A 21,334-nucleotide genomic window follows, 5' to 3' on the forward strand; every position below is an offset into this window, starting at 1 on the left:
CAAAGTTTCTTATATTTGCATGTACTATTGATTGAAGAAAACATTGCTAAAACTACAAATAGCACTTGAGCAGTAAACTTCTGCCTGGCTGCTGTCACTCCTATTAAAAATTTAGACGCTCTCAGTATACGGAGTTATTATTAAAGTCAATGTATAACCAGTATGCATTAAGCTCCTGAGCTCCCCCTAGAGGTGAGTACATGCAAATGCGAATACTAAGCTTTACATCCATGTTGCAGAGGAATAGGAATGCTTCATCTAATAAGTGGCGCTTCGATCACTATAAAGATGTGTTAAAATATTAGTCACAACAGAAATATACTGCAAAAAATAAGAATTGAAAAAAAACAGTACCTCTGTGGTGCTTCACCTTGTGATTGCCCCTTTTTTGCTCCTTGTGCTTTCTTCCCTTGGAGTGAATCCCTGGTGGTTGATTTTCTCTCTCATGATAAGGAAATTCAAAACTTTGGAAACCTTCTTGCTTCCTCATGACCAGATGCCCGTTATCTCCCGACTCCCCCGCATCCTCTCCAGCTAGATAAGATGGCACCCCACTACGAGTCCTATCTTTCCTGGCTGCTTCTGACCTCCTGTGTGGTCTCTCGGGATGTACTTGATGCCACATATCTTCACTATACTTGTTCTCAGAGATTTTCTTTCGTTTGGCTCTGGGCTCGAATGCATTGGCACACATCAACATATTCATAATTAAAAGCAGCACGATGACTAGCTGGAGAAGTCCGCCGAAGGGATACGGCATTTTTCAAAGCGTTGCACCTGTAGATACATCGTAGAGAAGAGAGTCATTATCAAGGACACACCGACAAAGGGAGAACATCTGCTTTTTAACAAATTGCAAATTAATTACAGGGCTTTTAACGAATCGCATAAAGGGATGGCGCGAGGACGGCGTAGACACGTTACAGAAAACAAGTGCTTGATAATTTGAAATTATCATTTGTATAGAAAGTAAAGTAAAGCTTGAAAATAATCTGAAGTGGAGCACAGAAACATCTGAAAGTGCCTCTGTCATGAGAAAGCAGATCTATAAATACAGTCTCATCGATAAGAAGCCCATCAGGGGTTTAAAAAAAAGGGTAGTAAAAGCTATTAGTATAAAACCCCAGATTCTGAGCGGGTTTTTTTTTTTTACTGTGCCTAGCATCCAGGTGGAAAGGACAGTTAGGAGGAGCAAGGAAGGCTCCGCCCAAGTCTCCTTTTCAGCAAAATGCCAAACATGGTTATAATGTCATAGAATCTGGTTCTGTGAGATATGTAAAGAGTAATTTGACCCTTTTTTTGGGGAGCACTGTACCGTAAACGTTGCCATTTATGTCGCATTTTTATTTAAGGCTGACGTATAATGAACGTCTATTATAAAAAGCTCACAGTAGCTGATGTGCATAAATCTAACAAATGATTTTTGTCTTTCACTTTTTTATTGGAATGTACTAGAAAGGGTCAAATCGATTCAATGCGGATCGAATTTGTGCAGAATATTTAGGAATTTACAGAACCTGTAGACTGTGAGTCCTCGCGGGCAGGGTCCCCTCTCCTTATGTACTTGTGTGTCCCTTGTCTTACACATGTTTACTATACTTGTCTATATTTCCCCTTTTCACATGTAAAGCGCCATGGAATAAATGGCGCTATATAAATGCAGAGTAATAATAATAACCTGAAAAATTCAAAACAATTTGCAATTCTCTTCGTACATATCGATTAAAATATCTGGCGTCATTTTACATATCACAGAAGATTGCATCAGCCAGAGAAAGATAACATAGCCTTAGGTGGGCACCACCATAATCCTTCGCATTGGTATAGCACAGCCAATCAGGAGGGAGTATCACAGTCTATGTAAAAGCAGAAGCAGGGAATGCAGCAGCCAGTTTAACCTGCATAGTGGGGGATGTCACGGCTCATAGTTTAGCCATAAAAATAGGGAGAAAAAGCCATAAAATACAGAAGAAACTTTACAGATAGTGTGTGACAGCTCAGCAGTGAATAAGATTAGTGCACAAGGAAAAATAAAATAGTGTCACACGTGTATTTTCAGGGCAATTCGAAATTTTGCAGAACTTTCTATGTGTGGCAAATTGCTTCACGACAAATTGAATTTCCTGGGAAAAATCAGCAAAATTCGAATTAAAAAAATAATCCACTTTTCTCTAGAAAGTAGTAAGCGCCCCTCCACCACCTGACAGATGAGGGCTGCACTGAGACCACTACAGATCATGGTGCTGATTTCCCCGTCAGACAGTAATAAGATCCTCGGCTGTGACTTGATCCAGCGGACTTGTAATGAGCTCTGTAATACAAGTGGGGTCATTTTTCTTCCTGCCACTTACAAGTGTGCTACAAATCTAGAGAACTGTATTTATGTCAAGTCCGGGCTGGAGCTCTAATGAGGAAATCTCCGCTCTACATTATATAGCTTGTAACTATGCGAAGGCACATATATTATATATGTATATATACAGTCTTGTCCGAAAGTGTTGGCACCCTTGAAATTGTTCCGGAAAATGACGTATTTCTCCCAGAAAATTATTGCAATTACACGTTTTGTTATACACATGTTTATTTCATATGTGTGTATTGGAACAACACAAAAAAAAACAAAGAAAAGGGGCAAACTGAACAGAATTTCACACAAAACTCCAAAAATGGGCCTGGCAAAATTGTTGCCAACTTTCCAAAACTGTGGGTAAACAACTTTGTTTTAAACATGTGATGCTCATTCACACTCACCTGTGGCAAGTAGCAGGTGTGGGCAATATGAAAATCACACCTGAAACCAGATGTAAAGAGGTGCATTTGACACAATCTTTGCATTGTGTGTCTGTATGTGCCACACTAAGCAAGAGAACTCAAAAAGGAGAAGAGAACTGTCTGAGGACTTAAGAACCAAAATTGTCGAACAATATCAACAATCTTAAAGTTACAAGTCCATCTCCAGAGATCTTGATGTTCCTTTGTCCATGGTGCGCAACATAATCAAGAAGTTTACAACCCATGACACTGTAGCTAATCTCCCTGGTGGTGGACGGCAGACAAAAATTTATGAAAGATTGCAATGCAGGACAGTCTGGATGGAGGATAAGCAGCCCCAATCAAGTCCCAAAGAAATTCAAGCTGCCCTGCAGGCTCAGGGTGCATCAGTATCAGCGCAAACTATGTGTCAACATAAGAATGAAATTAAACGCTATGGCAGCAGACCCAAGACAACCCTGCTGCTGACACAGAGACATGAAAAAGCTAGACTGCAGTCTGACGAAATGTATGCGAGTCACAATCCTGCTGGGATAGTGTCTTGTGGACAGATGAGTCCAAGATAGAGCTTTTTGGTAAAGCACATCATTCTACTGTCCACCGAAAACTACAAAGAACACAGTACCTACAGTCAAATATGGTGGAGGCGCAAATATGTTTTGGGGTTGTTTTACTGCCTCTGGCACTGGGTGCCCTGACTGTGTGCAAAGCATTATGAAATCTGAAAATGAACAAACGATTTTGGGTGGCCAGAGTCAGAAAGCTGGGTTTGCGTTACAGGTCTTCCAGCAGGACAATGACCCCAAACATACTTCAAGAAGCCCCCAGAAATGGATGGAAACAAAGCGCTGGAGAGTTCTGAAGTGGCAGCAATGAGTCCGGATCTAAATCCCATTGATCACCTGTGTAGAGATCTTAAAATTGCTGTTGGCAGAAGGAATCTTCACATATATGACCTGGAGCAGTTTGCAAAAGAAGAATCATCCAAAACTGCAGGTGAGAGGAGTAAGAAGCTTGGAGATGGCTATAGGAAGCGATTGATTGCAGTTATTTATTCCAAAGGGTGTGCAGCCAATTACTAAGCACTAAGGTGCCAACAATTTTGTCCAGCCAATTTTTGGAGTTTTGTGTGAAATTATGTCCAATTTGCCTTTGTTTACCTCAGATTTTTGTATTGTTCCAATAGACACAAAGGAAATTGAACACGTGTATAACAAAAGTTGTAATTGTAATAATTATCTGGGAGAAATACTTCATTTTCTGGAACAATTTCAAGGGTGTCAACACTTTCGGCCAAGACTGTATTTATAGTTCAGGGATTTACTCCCTCAGTTGGGCATTGGACAGCGTTCTCACATGTAATGTGGTTTGGTCCAAACGTGTGCAGTTTTGTTGCTTTCATAAAACTCCAAGGCAAATAAACAGATTGTTCAGCAGTACATATATGTCAGTGCACGATCACCAGAACAGATTACATGTATAAGAGGAAAACATGGCCCTTCAGGAATCACAGTGGTGCACAAGTAGGGTAACAAAATCCATCAACTGTAATTGAGAAACACTTGGCAACCATATAGGTGTAATTAAGAGAAATTTATTGAATGTAAAAAATCCAGAAACAAATAAGAGATTTTTTGGTCAAAACATGACCTTCATCAGTCATCTGGCCAGAGTAGAACCATGTTAAAGTCGCACTATGTGAAGGTCTGCGGTGTGCACCACTGATACTGGAAGTGCTTTCAGAAGACACATGATCTACCAGTCTCGGCATCCCCTTCAGTCCGAGTTTCAGCAGCTTTCAGTGCAAAACATAAGTGTTCAACTCCAGGCACAGTTCACATTGAACAGGCTGCAGCTTCCACATGTTACTCTATAGCGCCAACACACAGATTGCTTAGCTTCCAAGCTGACCCCTGCAGATAGAGACCCTGGCTTGTCTCTCTCCTAGCTACAGCTCACATTTTGGCTGGTCACTCACCAGCTCCTGCACACTCGACTCTGTTTCATCCAGCAGACTAACACACCTAGTAAACACAGGCCCTGGTTCTTAGGCAATGCTAAAGTCAGCTGCATCTAATCAAGACCTGCAGTGCTAGGACTTAACCACCCAGCCATCCTTATGAAATTTAAAGGGGTTGTCCACTTTGGACAAAGTAATTGAAGTCTTGTCAGGTGCTGTGATTAGAGTCGAGTGAATGTGTTCGGGTTCCCTCTTATTCGGCAAGTTTTAGCGCTTACCGAATAAGCTGCAGAGGGAACCCGGCTTCCTGGATCGCGTCGGCTGATCAACTGATCGGCTCCGCAGCTGCATGTGTCGCCACTGTGTCAGTCACAGCACATGAACGGAGAGCCCAACACCCAGGCACACAGCCACGACACATGCAGCTGCGGAGCCGATCAGCTGGCGCAATCCAGGTAGCCGGCTTCCCTCTGAAGCTTATTCGGTAAGCGCTATAGCTTGCCGAATAAGAGGAAACCTGAACAAATTCGCTCAACTCTAGCTGTGATATCTTCAGTATTGAGATGACAGACTGGAACAGGGGCACTAATGTGAACTCTATTTGACTATTGCGGCACTATATGGTATTATTCTAAATGAGTCGTCCAAATTGACATTGTGCACCTACTGCTCCTCCAGATTGCATATCGCCATCTTAAATTCCCATTTTCAAACATTTGATAAGTCTAAATCCTGACTACTGACTGACCAGGAAATATAATAAAGTCTTATTTCCAATAACTTGGAATAACTGCCCTTCCGGGGTCTGGGACAGCTGAGTGACGTCCTTTCTTACCAAATCGTTATGTGCCTAGCGAGTTCTCTCTGTCCCCTTCGCCTTTGTATCGCCATCTAGAGCCACATTCCTCCAGAGGGACTTGGCACCTCGTAAGTCAACTTGGCTAATAATGATAATGGGAAGAAAATTGAAAGACACATTGTCATCAAATATGTTATCTAAAAATTATGCAAATTGGGATAGGGCCACCTGATTTGAATATATCCATCAAATTAAGTTTCCTTGATCAGCTTGTCCCGCTGGGAATGAATCCAGGACTGGAGATAGACTCTGCAGTGTGTGCCAGCTCTGCGCTCGGGATCACAGGAGGAGATGGGTGACGGGTCCTGTGGCTTCCAACACATAGTGACCATGATATGGCAATGAGACGAGAAGCAGGTAGTGTAAAGGATCCAGCGGCGATGATGGGGGTATCTGAGGTATGGAGTATTCTGGCATTGACAGACCCGGGTACAATCTGCTGATATAAATTGTGCTCCAGATTCACATGCAAATTAGTGTAATTAATCATTGTGATGTTTCCTTTTCATTTTCTTCTCTCCAATTTATTCCTTCCCTGCTGCTCAACTTATTCGGATAGAGCGCCTCTTTCCCTTGGGTGCTCTCCAATATACTAAGCTTTCTGCCAGGCTTGCACAGCTGCTGCAGTCACCATCCTTCCACCCAGCTGGCACCAACGTGGCATCCTGGCACTGCGCACCCCCCCGTCCAATTCTCTGTAACCCGCCTGCATAAGTGCTAATCCATTAATTACCCCCGTGTTATCTCACCTTATGTAAATGTGCCATCAAATATTAAACACTGTTCTCAATATGGAATTCATTAGATCTCACGGTTATGGCTATCTGGGGAAGATCGGGATCAATCATCCTGCGATTGCTGCGCTGCCCCAAGGACTGGATAGTTATGGCCATCATCATGGCACTCCCAGGGGTCTCCAGACAACTTTCCAAGACTTCTGAACTTAAACTTAGTCTTTAAAGGGTTATCCCCCCCCCCCCCCAAAAAAAAATAAGTTATGCTATCTTGAAGGACATCTACATTTGGGACCGTCAGCTTTGCCAGAATGAACGTTTGGAACCCAAGAACTTGGTTTAGCCACCCCATCCTGAATGGAGCAGAGGTCTCCTTGGGACAGGCTGTAGACAATATATGGAGTGGAGGCTGGGCACTTTTGCTCTTTTTAGGATCATCTACAAAGCCCTGTTCTCCGAGTTCCAAAATCCAGATCTTGCACCTGCTGAGGAACCCAGAAGTCGGACCACCAGTGATCAGAAAGTTATCCCCCATCCAAAAGATAAGGGATCAATTTTATTTTGGGGAATAAATCTTTTAGAAGACCTGTCACTTGTAATTTTTTTAACCTGGTGTAAATGCCGCTGTTCTCCTAAATCCCGGTGATGTGTTTCTTTTGATTCCGTGCTTCTCCATTCCTGAAATGTGACCTCCTCTTCCCTGTCTAAATAAAACTAGTCCTTTTATCCAATTGGGTGGTGTTGTCAGCTCCACTTTGTAGGCGTTTTCTTGAAGAACCATTCCCAGTTGGTTAACAAAACTAGAATTAGATTCAAGGAAAAAAAGGCCGTAGGTATCTCAGGAACAGAGAGGTGTGGTAGCAAAGAAAAACAACGCCGGATTTAGGAGAACAGCCAGATTTACATCCACTTAAAAACAAAGAAAAACATAATTTATGGCAAAAGAGTAGTGACACATCTTCTTTAAACATCTGGAAATCGTTGCTGTCTTTAGCAGATGGTAATCCTACATAAGGATCCCTTGCCCCCAAACACCATCCCTGCCTACCCCGAAGTCCGACTGGACACCAAAGAACAAAAACCTTCCAGAATTGCTGTTTTTTTTTCCTGGAGGCTTTGGGTGGTTTAATCAAGAAATTGGAGATTTTTTTTTTCTTTTCTAGAAGTTTTCAGGAGCTTTTCGGACTTTTCTGAAGAGTTGTCAAGTATATTCAGAGGATGACAGCGACTAAGGAGGTAACTCCGAGGACCAAATACTACAATCCGGAGTCGCTGATTACATTACTTAACATTTCCCTCCAAGATACTCAGTCCTTGAGTCATCCTCTAGGCAATATGTCCACCATTATAGCTGGCACTAGGGTCAGCCAATAGTCCCAGGTTTGTAAATGGCAGAATTATCTACATGCCAAGATATGGGAACTGAAGGTGAAACACTAGTTAATAGTGCCTATAATAGCGTTAAAGTTGGATATATCGGCTGACACCTAGTGGTATAGGCTCTAAATGGGCCTGAGCTGCAATACCAGGCACAACCTATGAACAAGAGTGGCGCTGTTTCTGGGAAAAAAGAAGGACCTTTTTTTTGGACACTAGGTGACAAGTTCGACCCTGGTGACAATAATGGTTGTCACTCAGCTTTCCCAGCAACAGATACAACTGATCTGAAATAAAAAAAAAAAAATGAGTGGAGTTTCTAACTTAAAAAGTGAGGAATAATTAAAGGGTTTGTTCACTTTGGATAATCTCTTTCTATGGTAACAGTAATAAAATGATCACTGATTGTCCTGGAGGGATCAAGAGCAAGTGTTCGATTTCCCTGCAGTGCCACCAGGAGAAATGAAGAATGACACAGTGCCTTAGGGGTCCATGCAATGCACAGAGATGTTGAGTCCTCCAGCGCGCTACACACCCTTCTAGTAGATGAGGGTCTTGAATGGATCTCCCACTCTCCTCCATATGATTTTGGACAAGATGTTGCATCCTGAGCGTTGTATTGTCTCAATAGCAACTGCCCTAACATAAGTTTTGCAATTAGTTTCATAAACTAGATGCCCCATTTAAGGACTGCTGCTCTCTCCATGTAGGGTAAGGGGGCTTATTCCCAATGCCTCTTGATTATTTGGGATTCTCATGGTACACGGCCGTATGTTCGGATTTACAGCCGCAGGATTGTGTCCTTGTTACCGGTTGTCAGAGTCCAAAGTGTTTCCTGCATGAATCAGACCTCGGGGGTCTAGCCGTGTTTATTGTGTTGTTATGAGGACGAGACCATGTCTACTTTCCATAAATTCAGAGACTTGGCTAGACCAAGGACTTCACAGGGAGCTTGAATTAAACATCAAAGATCCGCTCCCCTGCCCGTGCACACGCCGCGTCCGCTCTGCGGTGGCCACATTGTCGCTTTCTGGATCTGATATTAAAGGGGAGGATGGGATTCAGCAAAAAAAGACATTGGCGGGGAAGAAGAAGAGGCAGCTGTGGTGGTCAGACGGGCGCTCCGGCCCTTTGTTCTCCTCTCTTCCCATGCTCCGCAGAGGATTTTATGAGAAATCGACAGACTTGAGAGCATGACCCGTGTGCAGCGCTACAGGCTACAAAGCGCCAACGCTATTATTTCTTGTATTTTTTTATCTCATGTTGTGCAGACAGGCCTAAAGGGCCCAAATAATAGCCGGTGACCCCTTCTCTTATATAGAAGGCAGCATCTAGAGCAAAAATCAGGGGAGGTAAAAAAAAGAAGCCAAATAGCTTCACGATTAATCCTTTCACAATTCAGATTTTCGAGAAAAATTCATGGTTTACAAAATATCATAAGATTATAGTAAAGAAAAAATTACATAAAAAATATATAAAATATATAAATCAGTAAATTATAACTAAAATTTTATGTTTAGGGTGTATGGTAATAAAAAAAAAAATATATATATATAATATTCTCTGGTTATAACTTGTATTTTCTTGATATTTTTAGCAAATTGTTGGAGAAAGGAGGCAAAATGTTCACCCCTGGTGTGTGATACATTGGCACACTGGGGTATAGTTATACTGGTACAGTACAAAGAAAGGGGTGATGCATTTTGAATCCACGGGAAAGTACAAATGCAGCAAGAAAATACTTTACCGACACTTCCAAAATATTTGGGAGGCTCCCACAAAAAAGGGGAGATCACCTGTGCTCCAAGAAGAGGTGGCAAATCTTGTGGGCACCACCCAAATCTTACAGAAACTCACGCAGTGCAAGGTCTCCCTCATTGAGAAGTTGGCATTAGTAAACTAAAGGGGTGCCGAGCAGCAGATGCCCCCGCTCTGGGGTCTTTACAGCCCGAAGTCAGGCCCTGTTGCTATAGCAAATACCCCCATTTTTTAACTCTTTTAAAAGTAGATCCATCTATGAGGTGTAAACTCAAAGTTACTCAACCCCAGTGCAAAATCTGTAACAGGTCTCCTCTTTCCATTTTGGGTCCTTTCTAGGGTGGGGCATAAATGACCAAGTTTTTTGTGACTTCTAAGTACGAATTTGGGCCCCTCCAGCACCAGGGTCTAGTTTGCAGTAACCGACGCGTTCATTATGGCTATGCCCCATTCAACACTGGTGAAATATTCAAGAGACGCGAGCGCTGTCGTTGCCTGTCCCGTCTGTACATAAAGGGTGACTCTTCCCTATCTCTTTTATATAGCACCCCGCTTGATTGTGGCATGTTTTTGATGCGTCATCAATGCTTGGGGATATAATGGCTCCCTTTAAGACAAATGTAGCCCAATATGGGTCTATACCAATTTACCTTAAAAAAAAGTAATTTTTGGGAAGCTTTTAGATACAACTAGGAAAGGCTTAGGGATTAAATCTTGGCGCGTAATTTATTCACAAATCCAGTAAAGTATTGTGTCCCTGTGGAGGTAACCACAGGGGAAGCAGACACCCTGTAGCCTAGGTGAGACCCTAAAAGCCCCCTTTGGCACATATGAGAAGACCCATACTATTAAAGTTGGGGATTTTGCATCGGGGCCCAAAAGCTTAAAGTTACACCAGCTTTGATTGGGTAAAGGCATTTTATGTTCCTGCCCCCCCGGGAGGATACTGGGTGGCAGGATGGTTTTTCCTTTTTGTGTCCATGGACATGACACTCTATGGCGGTAATTTTCCTGCTGTCCAGTTGGCCCCCAGATACAGTTTGGATGAATTGGTAATTGGCATCTTGGCGAGGAGATATTACTGCTGATACTCGAGACCCCCGCACCTCGCCGCAGTGATGTCCGCCTGTTGCTATCGATATAAATAGGATTTCTGATTTGCCATCTGTGATTTATGCTGTTTTTATTTAATTATTATGGAAAGCGTAATAGCACCCGCTGTTAGAGAGGACCCCCCTGAATTCCCACCAGCGACGTGCGCCCCTCTATAATGCCCCTCCGATGGCGCTGACATTCCTCCTATGTCTGCTTTTTATCGAAGATGCAAAAATCGGCATTTTAATAATAAAGGTGATGGATGCCCAGTCAGCGGCGGATGATTAATTACACTTGTAATTAAAGCTACAGCCGAGATAGATGTACGATAACACATGCTGCAGGACCAGATAATGCCGCCAGCCTGGGACCACACAATGGGGCCTTAATGTGTGACAAATGGGGAATGGCTGGCGGTCTGTCCATCTGTCTGTGCGCAGTACCACCCAGGGACGAAGCCATCAGTCCACCCCAAACTACGACCTACTCTCACACGGCCTTGTAGACAACGCTGGTTGAGTTTTCTAAAATTATTTGCAATCGTCTCCCTCCACCAGAATATTTATCTCCTGAAATACTCTGTGCTGCTTTCAAACTCTGCTTCTTCCAGTTCCCTCTAACCTCCATCTCACATTATGCCCCTGTGACGTGTAGCCTTGTCCTTACCAACATCATCACATGAGCGGCAGCTCCCTGCCTCCTGCAGGATTAGCATCTCCTGAAATACTCTGTGCTGCAGGGGGATCCTGCTCTCCCTTCACTCCTCACAAAATCTGCCCTGTCACAAGACCAGCTCTGCCCTCTCCCAAAATAGGGGCTATAAGTGGGACAGGGGTCTGGGACTGGTTTCTCTGCGAACCCTCATGGTAGAGTTTTCATTGGGGTCTGGGAGCTTTAAATTAATGTCTGTACCTGAAATACTCTGCGCTGCTGAAGACTCTGCGTCCTATACTCCTTGAATGACGGCACAGCTCCCCTGACATATAGCCCTGTTCTAACATATCAAGATCAGCGCACTCCTCTCCTAAAACCCTCTGTGCTGCTGAGGAAATCGCCTCCTTTCATCTCATCCAGTACCAGACTCCAGACTGATCATGTTCACCTGCACTGACACATTGTAACAAACTAGAAGAGAGTTGTGGGGTTACATCTGTTTTTTTTTAGCCCACTGAGCATTTTTTGATACTGGATACAATAGTGACAAACCCTCAGCTGTGAGAAGTGAAAGGTCCATCCAGACAACTCGTCTATCTCTGGATGTTCTTATTCACTGACACCAAGCAAAAATCTAGAAAATGGTGACGAATAAGGACACAAAAGATTCGTAGAAAGTTGCAGAACTTTTCATTTTAAAATAACAAAATGTCAGAATTGTCATCCCCTTCCTGGCTGCTGTATATCAGTACATACGGTAGATTTGTACATAGATATGTACACCGGGGTGATCACCACCCTCTCATTTATTGACTCTTGCACTTTATGCCTTTATAATAAAGGAAAGTCAGAGCAAATCCCATCACAGTGCCCCCGGGCCACCAGGGCCGTCTATTACACCATTACTTATTTATACCAGTCGGCCCCGAGTGCTGTGTCTATAATCTGGGGACATGTGAGGTGTCGGGGGCCGCGAGAGGAGGCTGCCGGGGGTTTCAGCATTTATTAGCGGCTCTTTCTATAGCTCCATCCATATCTATAGAGCTTTCAAATAATAAAAACAAACATTTTTTGGCTGCAATTTGCCATTGTTGCACTTTGTGATCCCCTATGGGGGCCATAACCATCTCACTGCTCTTCTCTTATGGGGCAAAGGGACTTTTTGGCCCCGGTACGACTATAACCCCAATGGGATACTATAGTAAACGAGACGCCATTTTTGACCAGTAGCAGCGGTATGATTACAGCACATAATGCTGCCATATATCACATACAACCTATAAGAATTGATTTGGGTCGTGGATCCAGAGAAGACTCCTGCGAATGTGTGGGGGGGGCCGCACCCTGGACCCAGTGCGGCCCCCCAGGGACTGTGCATAATACAGTCATATATAGTAATTAGAAGCATCAGCAGTGACTACAGAGACACGGCCGCATCCAATATCACCGTGACATTTACATAATCAATACGTGGCCGTACACCGGAGGAGGGGTGCGGGTCTATAGCCGGATCATCTGTGTAAGCGATTCTGCCATGACTTTGTAAGCAGGGGGGACGGGGCGGGGGCCTTAGATGTTGGCGCTGAGTTAAGCAATTTGCTCTGACAGATCCATAGAGGTTTTATCTTTGTTCTAACTTAAAGGAGAAACGCACCCAAAAGTGATGGTCAGACGTGTGTCCGGTCATAGACCAGCGATCGCTGAAGTTCATTTTACTCTGGACATTATATCGTCATCACCACTTAATATTGGAGGGTAATTAACAATTGAGACCCCCCCAATTAATAGGTAAAATTAGAGAACTATGTCTAGGGCAGATCCAATGTGAGCGCTATATTATACAAAAATCAGCACTATAGGGCACAAGTACCAGCTCAGCAATATAGTGGTGATGCTAGGAAACCATCAGTAAGTAGGTAAGCATCTGCCAGTGTACCCTCACCCACTGATGTCCTGCAACAAGGAGGGGAAATATTATTGCACATTGACCAATTTTGATTGGCAGGTAGTGTAATGAGGACGGGGGTCCTCAAGGGGGATGAGGACCATTGAGTTTAATGGTCCTAGTTTAACTAATGAGGGGTGGGGGGTTTAGACTTTATTTGGGAAACCATATGGAGCAGACACAATGGCTGACATCAGGGGACCTATAAGCCGGTTTTAAGAGGGTTGTGTCCATTTCCATCTATGGGGTCACACAAGATCGATGACCTGAATGGAACAGATGACTGACCAGATGGACACATATAGTAAAAACCTACAGAACCAAAGTATGTGACCCCCTTCTAATTAGTGGACGTGGCTAGTACAGCTACACCCAAGACTAAGATGGTGCCCTCAATAGCCAAGGACCGGGTCATCATGGCACCACTGACACTTTTCCTACAAGTCAGTTCATCCTGATAGATTGCTCTTTCCCAATCACAACAGATCGCACTGCTCTTTCATTGGGGGCTTCATGCTTTGGGGTCTCCATGGTTGAGCAGTTGTCCACAAACCTCAGGTCACCTACAGGATGCCAAGCACTGGCCGGACAGGAGTGAGGTAGCCACCAATGGACCCTGGAGAAGAAGATATATATTCTGCTCCATCGGGTGGTCAAATCAAGAGTTTGGTGGAGGCCATGAAACGGCTTCTGCCCCAGTGAAAAGTTTGGTGAACGAGGGATAAGGGTTGGCCAGTTCTGCCCCAAATTAAGAATGATACTAGAGAATTGTGACCAAGTAATAGTATCAGAATGACTCTTTCCTGGACTCTTCCCCGAGAAAAGCAAGGTGCCAAGTCTGGAGAGCCAAACACTGACAGCCCCAAGACTTCACCCCTCTAAACCCAACATTAGTGTCCGCCCTCAGCCATGACCACAAGGAAATGACTTCTTCTACTGGACCTCCTTCTAGGAGAGACTGGAAGCAGATAAAGCAGAAGGGGCACAATTTGAAAAATCTTTGTTACACCTTTCAAAAAACTTGATTCAATCTCACATACGGTAATCTAATCCGATCTGTCTCATAATTGCCGAGATTATTACAATCAGGGAGGAGAACGGGTCCAATCTGAAGTCCAACATCGCACCGATCATCTCAGACTATTTCTTTTATGAAATTCCATCAATAAAATGATCATTAAGATTTTTATATTTTTAGATCTGTATGTAGTCATTTATGATCCATATTATATTTTGTCATAACAAATATTCCATTAAATAATTATGATTTCTTTTCATGATTTTTTTAATTTAGTAATGTATAACAAAATATATAGCTTTTTTATTATCTTTTGCTGCGGCTTATAAAGTTTATTTAATGACATCATCCCCTATTAGCAATTCCCCACATCACATTTACAGTGATTGCACACATGCATATATATATCCATACATACAGCTGTCGTAGCAATATACATATATATATACACACATCCATGCATACACATATAAACACTCGTACACTCTCACAATGCAAACCTCGTATGTTGTAGCACAATACAGATGATCTCACATTCCCACCATTAATGTATCCCATCGGATGCAGCAGAGCTGAGCTTGTTATTTGACACAACTCCAAAGGTAGCAGCACATGGATCTTTAATTTTACATGGGACTGCAAATAGAAGTCTACAACACTATGAGATCACTAATATATCAGTAAGTTATAAATGACAGCTGTTCCCATGTTAAGTAAGAGAATAACACTTAAGATTTCTACAAATCTCCCCACCCCCTCTATACAAAAGACAGAAGGAAAGAGAGAGAAGAGGATTGCTACAATGTACCGACAATAAGTAATGTATCAGAGGAGTGAAGTGAATGATCAATGCCCATAGAGGCTGGTGGTGACCACCTATACCAGCCACTGTCTGTGAAGGGAGAGGAACAGGGAACTTAGAAGTGGAAATCAGAAGAAGAGACAGAGGAGCGCAGGAAATAACAGAGAAATATCAGATGAAGGCAAAGGAATGGAGGACTCTCACCAGACCTGCAGCCCTGACTCTTCTCTGTCTTCTCCTCCTTGACTACCTGTCTTCTGCTCCACTAAAATCCTCTCCAGCATCAGCAGGGGAGAGAGAGATGTAGGAGGGGCAGGGAGGAGTGGAGGAGGAGGATGGAGAGGACATGGGGGGGCTGAACCCTAAATATCAGCAGCAGGTACCAAGGTGACTGGGGAGAAGAGGAGACAATAGTGGTGGAGAGTTCAGAGGAGTTCAGGACACAATGTCACTGGTATCAGTGTATAGATCAGGAGATGGAGAGAGAAAGGGACAGACAGAAGGTAGACAGGAGATCAGGGACTGCTGAAGAGAGAATGAACATACACAAAGAAGAGAAAGGGAGGAAGACAAAAGATGTCAGGATCTGGATGTTGTGGCTGCTCCTCTGTCCTAGGCGTGAGGCTGGGGGGCAGCACATCTGTCCGGACATCTGGACAGTGACCTGCAGACCTTCTAAGCCTGGATCCCTGTGGGGGGCACAGTCTCTCCAGGCTGAGAATACACTGGAAATAAAATGCCAGGCAAAGGAATGGGGTGGTAGAGCTGACCAGTGACCTGATCTGTGCCCCCTGATCTGTTACCCATTACTGCCCATAAATGACTTCATGCTCTGCCTTATGAGAAATGACACCTTCATTATCTACCGTATTATTAATGGTATCTTAAAGATCTGCCTTCTGAGCAATACTATCTGAGCACTGTACCGTTCCTTCTAAGCTGTGTGCCCTGGAAAGGAAATAGTTAACACAAAAGCTTAACCGCTCTGCCTTATCAGGAATCCCATCTTCACACTCTGCGTTATCAGGAATCCCATCTTCATCCTCTGCCTTATCAGTAATCCCATCCTCACGGTCTGCCTTATCAGGAATCCCATCTTCATCCTCTGCCTTATCAGGAGCCCCATCTTCATCCTCTGCCTTTTCAGGAATCCCATCTTCATCCTCTGCCTTATCAGGAATCCCATCTTCATCCTCTGCCTTATCAGGAATCCCCTCTTCTTCCTCTGCCTTATCAGGAATCCCCTCTTCATCCTCTGCCTTATCAGGAATCCCATCTTCATCCTCTGCCTTATCAGGAATCCCATCCTCACGGTCTGCCTTTTCAGGAATCCCATCTTCATCCTTTGCCTTATCAGGAATCCCATCTTCATCCTCTGCCTTATCAGGAATCCCATCTTCATCCTCTGCCTTATCAGAAATCCAATCCGCTCTTTATCCTCTGCCTTATCAGGAATTCCATCTTCATCCTCTGCCTTATCAGGAATCCCATCTTCATCCTCTGCCTTATCAGGAATCCCATCTTCATCCTCTGCCTTATCAGGAATCCCATCCTCACAGTCTGCCTTTTCAGGAATCCCATCTTCATCCTTTGCCTTATCAGGAATCCCATCTTCATCCTCTGCCTTATCAGGAATCCCCTCTTCATCCTCTGCCTTATCAGGAATCCCATCTTCATCCTCTGCCTTATCAGGAATCCCATCTTCATCCTCTGCCTTATCAGGAATCCCATCTTCATCCTCTGCCTTATCAGGAATCCCATCTTCATCCTCTGCCTTATAAGGAATCCCATCCTCACAGTCTGCCTTTTCAGGAATCCCATCTTCATCCTTTGCCTTATCAGGAATCCCATCTTCATCCTCTGCCTTATCAGGAATCCCATCTTCATCCTCTGCCTTATCAGGAATCCCATCCTCACGGTCTGCCTTTTCAGGAATCCCATCTTCATCATTTGTCTTATCATGAAGCCCATCTTCATCCTTTGCCTTATCAGGAATCACATCTTCATGCACACATATATATTTGTTAGAGATATATATATATCAAAATAGCCGTTAATTCAACTGTCGGGTTCTGTAAAATAATTGCAGAAACCGACAGGATATGACACATGGTTTACATATAGTAAACCATGTCATATCAAAATGATTTATATATGTCAGTGTTTATTAAATTGTTTAGTGTGTGTTAGGAAAAATTTGGAACTCTAGGGATTAAATTAAAGGTATAATCACAGAAAAAAATTGCGTGGGCTCCCGCGGTATTTTTGCTTTTTCTGGCACTTAGCCTCTCTATTCTAATTGCCCTTAGTGGTGGCTCATGGGTTAATAATTGGTTAATGTAACCTTGCTATTGAAGGGTGACATTAAGCAGGGTTAATAATGGAGAGGTGCCAATACAGGTGGATTATCTTTATCATCATTAGTCATTGAGGACAACAGTGGATCATTCAGAGATCCACAATGAGCTTCTGGAGTGAGTTTGCTGCACTGAAAGTAAAGGGGCTGAATAATATTGCACGCCCCACTTTTCAGTTTTTGTATTTCCACAAAAATGTAAAATAACCAATAAATTTCGTTCAACTTCACAATTGTGTCCCACTTGTTGTTGATTCTTCACCAAAAATTTACATTTGGTATATTTATGTTTGAAGCATGATATGTGGGAAAAGGCTGAAAAGTTCCAGGGGGCCGAATACTTTTGCAAGACACTGTATATAAATATATATTGTGTGTATATATATTATATATATATATATATATATACACACACACACACATGCATACACATACAGGGGTTGGACAAAATAATGGAAACACCTAAAGTTTTGGCATCATAATCTTCGAGCATGTTATAAACATGCAAACCGTGACATATGTTACTGTTTTGTAGTTGATTATTTGTGTTATGTGATATGTGTTTGTAAATTAACTGTCTGTTTTGCAGAATTGTAAGAACATTGATGAAAACCTGATACCAATGGCAGACCTCTCGGATTTTCAAAGAGGCCAAATTGTTGGTGCTCGTATGGCAGGTGCTAGTGTAACAGAAAGTGCCCGAATGCTTGGCGTGTGGTACTGTCTCCAAAGTAATGACTGCGTTTGAAAGAGAAGGAAAAACGTCCGCAGCAAAGCACAGGTCCGGCCGAAAGTCGAAGTTGACTGAGAGAGACCGTCGGACTCTAAAGCGAATTGTGAGAGAGGATTGCAAGACCACTGCTCGGAAAATCACTGCTGAGCTCAATGAACACCTACAGAACCCAGTTTCCACGAAAACTGTTCGTCGGGAGCTCCACAAATCTGGATTTCACGGAAGAGCTGCAACTAGAAAACCGCTGCTCTCAATGACAAATGTTTCCAAGCGTTTAGAGTGGTGTAGAAACCTCCAGAATTGGTCCCTCGAGCAGTGGAAACATGTGATACTCTCAGACGAATCATCGTTTACCTTATTTCCGACCTCCGGCCGAGTGTACGATTGGAGACAGGCGAAAGAAGCATTCCATCCAGACTGTCTTCTCCCAACCGTAAAACATGGCGGAGGTTTTGTGATGATCTGGGGTGCTATTTCATGGAGATCCGCCGGGCCAATGTTATCTCTTCATGGAAGAATGAACAGCAGAGATTATTTAGGCATTTTGGGCGACCAAGTGCATCCTATGGTTCAAGCACTGTTCCCGGAGGGGAACACCAACTTTCAGGATGATAATGCACCAATGCATACAGCTAGAATCGTTAAAGCATGGCACGAGGAACATTCTAATGAAGTTGAGCATCTCATCTGTCCCCCACAATCCCCAGACCTCAACATTATTGAGCATTTATGGCCGATTTTAGAGATTCAAGTTAGATGTCGATTTCCGTCACCATCGTCGCTCAAAGAACTGGAGGGTGTTTTACCTGAAGAATGGGCTACAATTCCTTTGGAAACAATTCACACTTTATATGAATCCATACCTCGGAGAATTGAGGCTGTAATCACCGCAAAAGGTGGACCTACACCATATTAAACTAACTTTTGTTGATGTTTCCAGGTGTTTCCATTATTTTGTCCAACCCCTGTATATATATATATATATATATATATATATATATATATACACACACCGATACATATCTCACTAGCGTCGCTTGTGTGCTGACAGCCCTCATCCTTCTCCCCCTGTGCCTCCCGCACAATTAGTGAGATATTTATCGGTATGTGCATTACTTCACCTGTTTATTATATGTATAGATTATGATTGCGCTGCCTTTGGTGATATTGAGAGATGTCTTAGATTATACCATGTTTCTATAGTTGTACTATATTTTGGGGATATCGATATATTCTCATGCTATATCTAGTTGTTTGGGAATTTGCTTTATGGGGAGTATTTACTAACTATAATTGGTATTTACCATTACATTATCGATTATAATTATGTGGGGTGTCACTACACCTGTGTCCCGTTTTTTGAGCTGCTATCACACCTTGGTGTTCTTTGCCTTTACCTGTATATGTATCTATCAATAAATGGATTTTCTATTTTGAATATAATATGGACTATGTGATCGTTTGTTTTCTCCTTTGCTCCCCGTTGGTATTTCGCAATCAGTCCACACCGTTATTGCAGTATCATTATTCTATTTCCATTTTATTGTTATTGCTATTTTCTAATTGATACTGACATCTTTGTTGAGTTGTTTTCTTTATGTTTAAAATGTGGTGTGATGCCTGCACTTACAGTCTCAGATCCAGAATGGGAGCCAGAAAAGCCTGTCATAGTATATACACTTTCTTTTCGTCGGTGCTGCATCCCCACTCCTGGCACGCTGCTGTCGTTCACGCCGGTACTGGTCCCTCACGGTGCGCCAGCGTCTCATGTCATCATTCACTGCAAACAAACATACAGTGTATATTTAATGTTTAAAATCTGCTCTGATAATCTAAAAAGTACTTTTCACTATAATGTGGCATGATAAGTATTAAGTTTGAACCCAGTAATGTGCCAAATATTGGTACAATAAAAGCAGATAAAAATTAGGTAAAATTCTGATGTTAACAGGTGTTACATAGCTCAATAATATTATACAGGGATTGTACTTACTAATTTGCTCCTGGGCCTCACAAGGCTTGTCCTCAAAGTCAGGAAACATCTGGCCACATATCCTCCTCCACGCTGCCTCCTTTCTTGTCCAGTCAGTATTATGGGCGTCCCTCTGATCCCATAGTTATGGCCTCTCTTGGACCAGAACTATGAGCAGCGCCACGTTTATGCATGTGGACATGGTGGCGGGCTCCGTGGAGGCATGCGTCCTGGTTCCTTGTAGTGCTTGCAAAGCTAATTAGCATGCCCTAGCTTCCTGATAATGGCTGCTTCCATTTCCTGTCACCTGAAGAACTTATTTCTCGCAAGTCACATGTATGGTCCGTGTCTAATCCGTTTTTTTCTCGCCCCCATAGACTTGCATTAGTGAGTCTCAGCTGCAATACAGTGCAAATCACAGCATGCTACGATTTCACTCGCACGTATAAGGCGGACAAGAAAAAGATGGATGATGGGAGCTGCCCCATAGATTAACATTGGTCCAAGTGCTATGCGATTTTATATCGCACAGCACTCGTCTGTATTTCTCTCTAGTGTGACCCCAGACTTATCAGAAATCCCATCTTCATCCTCTGCCTTATCAGGAATTCCATCTTCACCCTCTGCCTTATCAGGAGCCCCATCTTCATCCTCTGCCTTATCAGGAATCCCATCTTCATCCTCTGCCTTATCAGGAATCCCATCTTCATCCTCTGCCTTATCAGGAATCCCATCTTCATCCTCTGCCTTATCAGGAATCCCATCTTCATCCTGTACCTTATCAGGAATCCCATCTTCATCCTCTGCCTTATCAGGAATCCCATCTTCATCCTCTGCCTTATCAGGAATCCCATCTTCATCCTCTGCCTTATCAGGAATCCCATCTTCATCCTCTGCCTTATCAGGAATCCCATCTTCATCCTCTACCTTATCAGGAATCCCATCTTCATCCTCTGCCTTATCAGGAATTCCAGCTTCATCCTCTGTGTGACATCGGCGGCCGTGCCCGCCGATGCCCCTTCAGCGGCGGTGCCCGCCGCAGCTCCTCCTCACCTGCGTCCTCCTCTCCACTCGCACTTTCGCTCTGCTCCCCGCGCTGCTGCGGGTAACCGCGCCGGCCTTAGGCCGCGCACGCGCGTTCCCCCGCTCTCTTCTGCTAGTAGGGGGCGTCGCTGAGGGGAGGGTCTGTAGGGCGTACTTCCGGCCTCTGGTTATATCAGGCGTCCGCTCTATTCTGAGGGCGCCTGGTGATTGTGTGACCTCTTGCACCCATCGGCCCTTACCTTCTAGTGTACCCTG

The 21,334-nt window shown here is 43.5% G+C and overlaps 1 protein-coding gene across 4 annotated transcripts in view; it reads right to left on the bottom strand.

Moving 5' to 3' along the window:
• DRAXIN (dorsal inhibitory axon guidance protein) overlaps window positions 1–21,334 on the bottom strand; it is a 60,092-nt gene that overhangs the window by 26,870 nt on the left and 11,888 nt on the right. For 2 of the 4 annotated variants that reach the window (XM_073585042.1, XM_073585041.1), the window contains exons 2-3: window positions 19,694–19,843; window positions 355–777 (exon numbers count right to left, since the gene is read on the bottom strand). In XM_073585042.1, coding sequence (XP_073441143.1) covers window positions 355–760 — 406 coding nt within the window. In that variant the 5' untranslated portion in view covers window positions 761–777; window positions 19,694–19,843. Of the gene's footprint in view, window positions 1–354; window positions 778–15,178; window positions 15,310–19,693; window positions 19,844–21,334 lie in introns of those variants that run through there. The other 2 variants (XM_073585044.1, XM_073585043.1) reach the window with 2 other exon arrangements.

The sequence above is a fragment of the Dendrobates tinctorius genome, unplaced genomic scaffold (assembly GCF_039654945.1).
Source record: "Dendrobates tinctorius isolate UK_male_01 unplaced genomic scaffold, ASM3965494v1 ptg000086l, whole genome shotgun sequence".
In the NCBI taxonomy this organism is placed as follows: domain Eukaryota; kingdom Metazoa; phylum Chordata; class Amphibia; order Anura; family Dendrobatidae; genus Dendrobates; species Dendrobates tinctorius.